Below are 981 nucleotides of genomic sequence, written 5' to 3' on the forward strand. Positions count from 1 at the left end.
ACCAGCCTCAGCGCGAACCCCCCCTCCGGCCCCCCGTCCCTGGCGACCCCCGGGGCCTCGCTCGGCGGCCGCGGCTCCCCCCACAAGACGTCCTCGGGGCCCTCGCTCTTCCAGCCCTACAGGGACGACCCTTAGAGCCCTCGGGCGCCAGGGAGCTCTTCGGCATTAAACGGAGTGAAAATCCAGATCAAAACCAAAAATACGTTACACATAGTTTAAAGAAGTAAATTAAAAGAATAAAAAAGATATTTACTGATTTAGAATATCTGTAGTTTTACGTCTCATACGATTCCTTTCGCATCATATGAGGGCCGTCGGCTGACATGTTGCTATGTTGGTTTTAAACTGTACATAAGATACAGAAAATGATTAGATATATACACCCGTGTGTTCCTGCATTTTTTGTGTGGATGTGTTTTTATGTGTATGTGTGTATGTATTCATGTGTACTTTCTATATGTGCGTATGTAAAGGTTCTCCCAGATCGATTAAAGTGACACCCTTTAAAAAATAAAAGCATTCACGTGTACATCCATCGCCAAAATCGTAAGAAAAAATTAAATACACTCGATGAGATTTAAAAAAAAATAATCAAAGGTAAAAAAAAACTACATTTATTTAATCAAACACCTCAATCCGATTCTGGGAAGAAAGTCAATCCGTCACTGATTGAAAAAACACGTGTCAGCCTTTGGTCTTTGTGTGTCTAGATGTTCCTCTGGTTTACACTGTTAGTCAACACTGGCGAAGGAGGCGGACTCCTCCTCGGCTGGCCTTCGCTAAGCAGGCTTCGGCTATACCTCTAATTTGCCCTGTGATATTCTTATATAAATAGATGTATGTCTTGCTGTTAGATCCAACTTGTCTCACGGATTTTTATTTTCTTGTTTCGTGAGGCTTTTTTTTCTTGTAGGTATCATAGATGTTTATTCATAGTTATGTGGAAGTGCGAATGTGAGTCATTTTAAGAAGAAAAAAATA

General features: G+C 41.7%; 1 protein-coding gene across 2 annotated transcripts in view; it reads left to right on the forward strand.

Moving 5' to 3' along the window:
• The window catches only part of LOC113830400 (segmentation protein even-skipped), a 28,399-nt gene extending 27,823 nt beyond the window's left edge, over positions 1-576 (forward strand). For both annotated transcript variants that reach the window (XM_070129715.1, XM_027383616.2), the window contains one exon: positions 1-576. This exon is cut by the window's left edge and continues 558 nt beyond it. In XM_070129715.1, coding sequence (XP_069985816.1) covers positions 1-135 — 135 coding nt within the window. In that variant the 3' untranslated portion in view covers positions 136-576.
• Positions 577-981: the final 405 nt, after the last annotated feature.

This window comes from Penaeus vannamei, chromosome 14, assembly GCF_042767895.1.
Source record: "Penaeus vannamei isolate JL-2024 chromosome 14, ASM4276789v1, whole genome shotgun sequence".
Classification (NCBI taxonomy): Eukaryota; Metazoa; Arthropoda; class Malacostraca; order Decapoda; family Penaeidae; genus Penaeus; species Penaeus vannamei.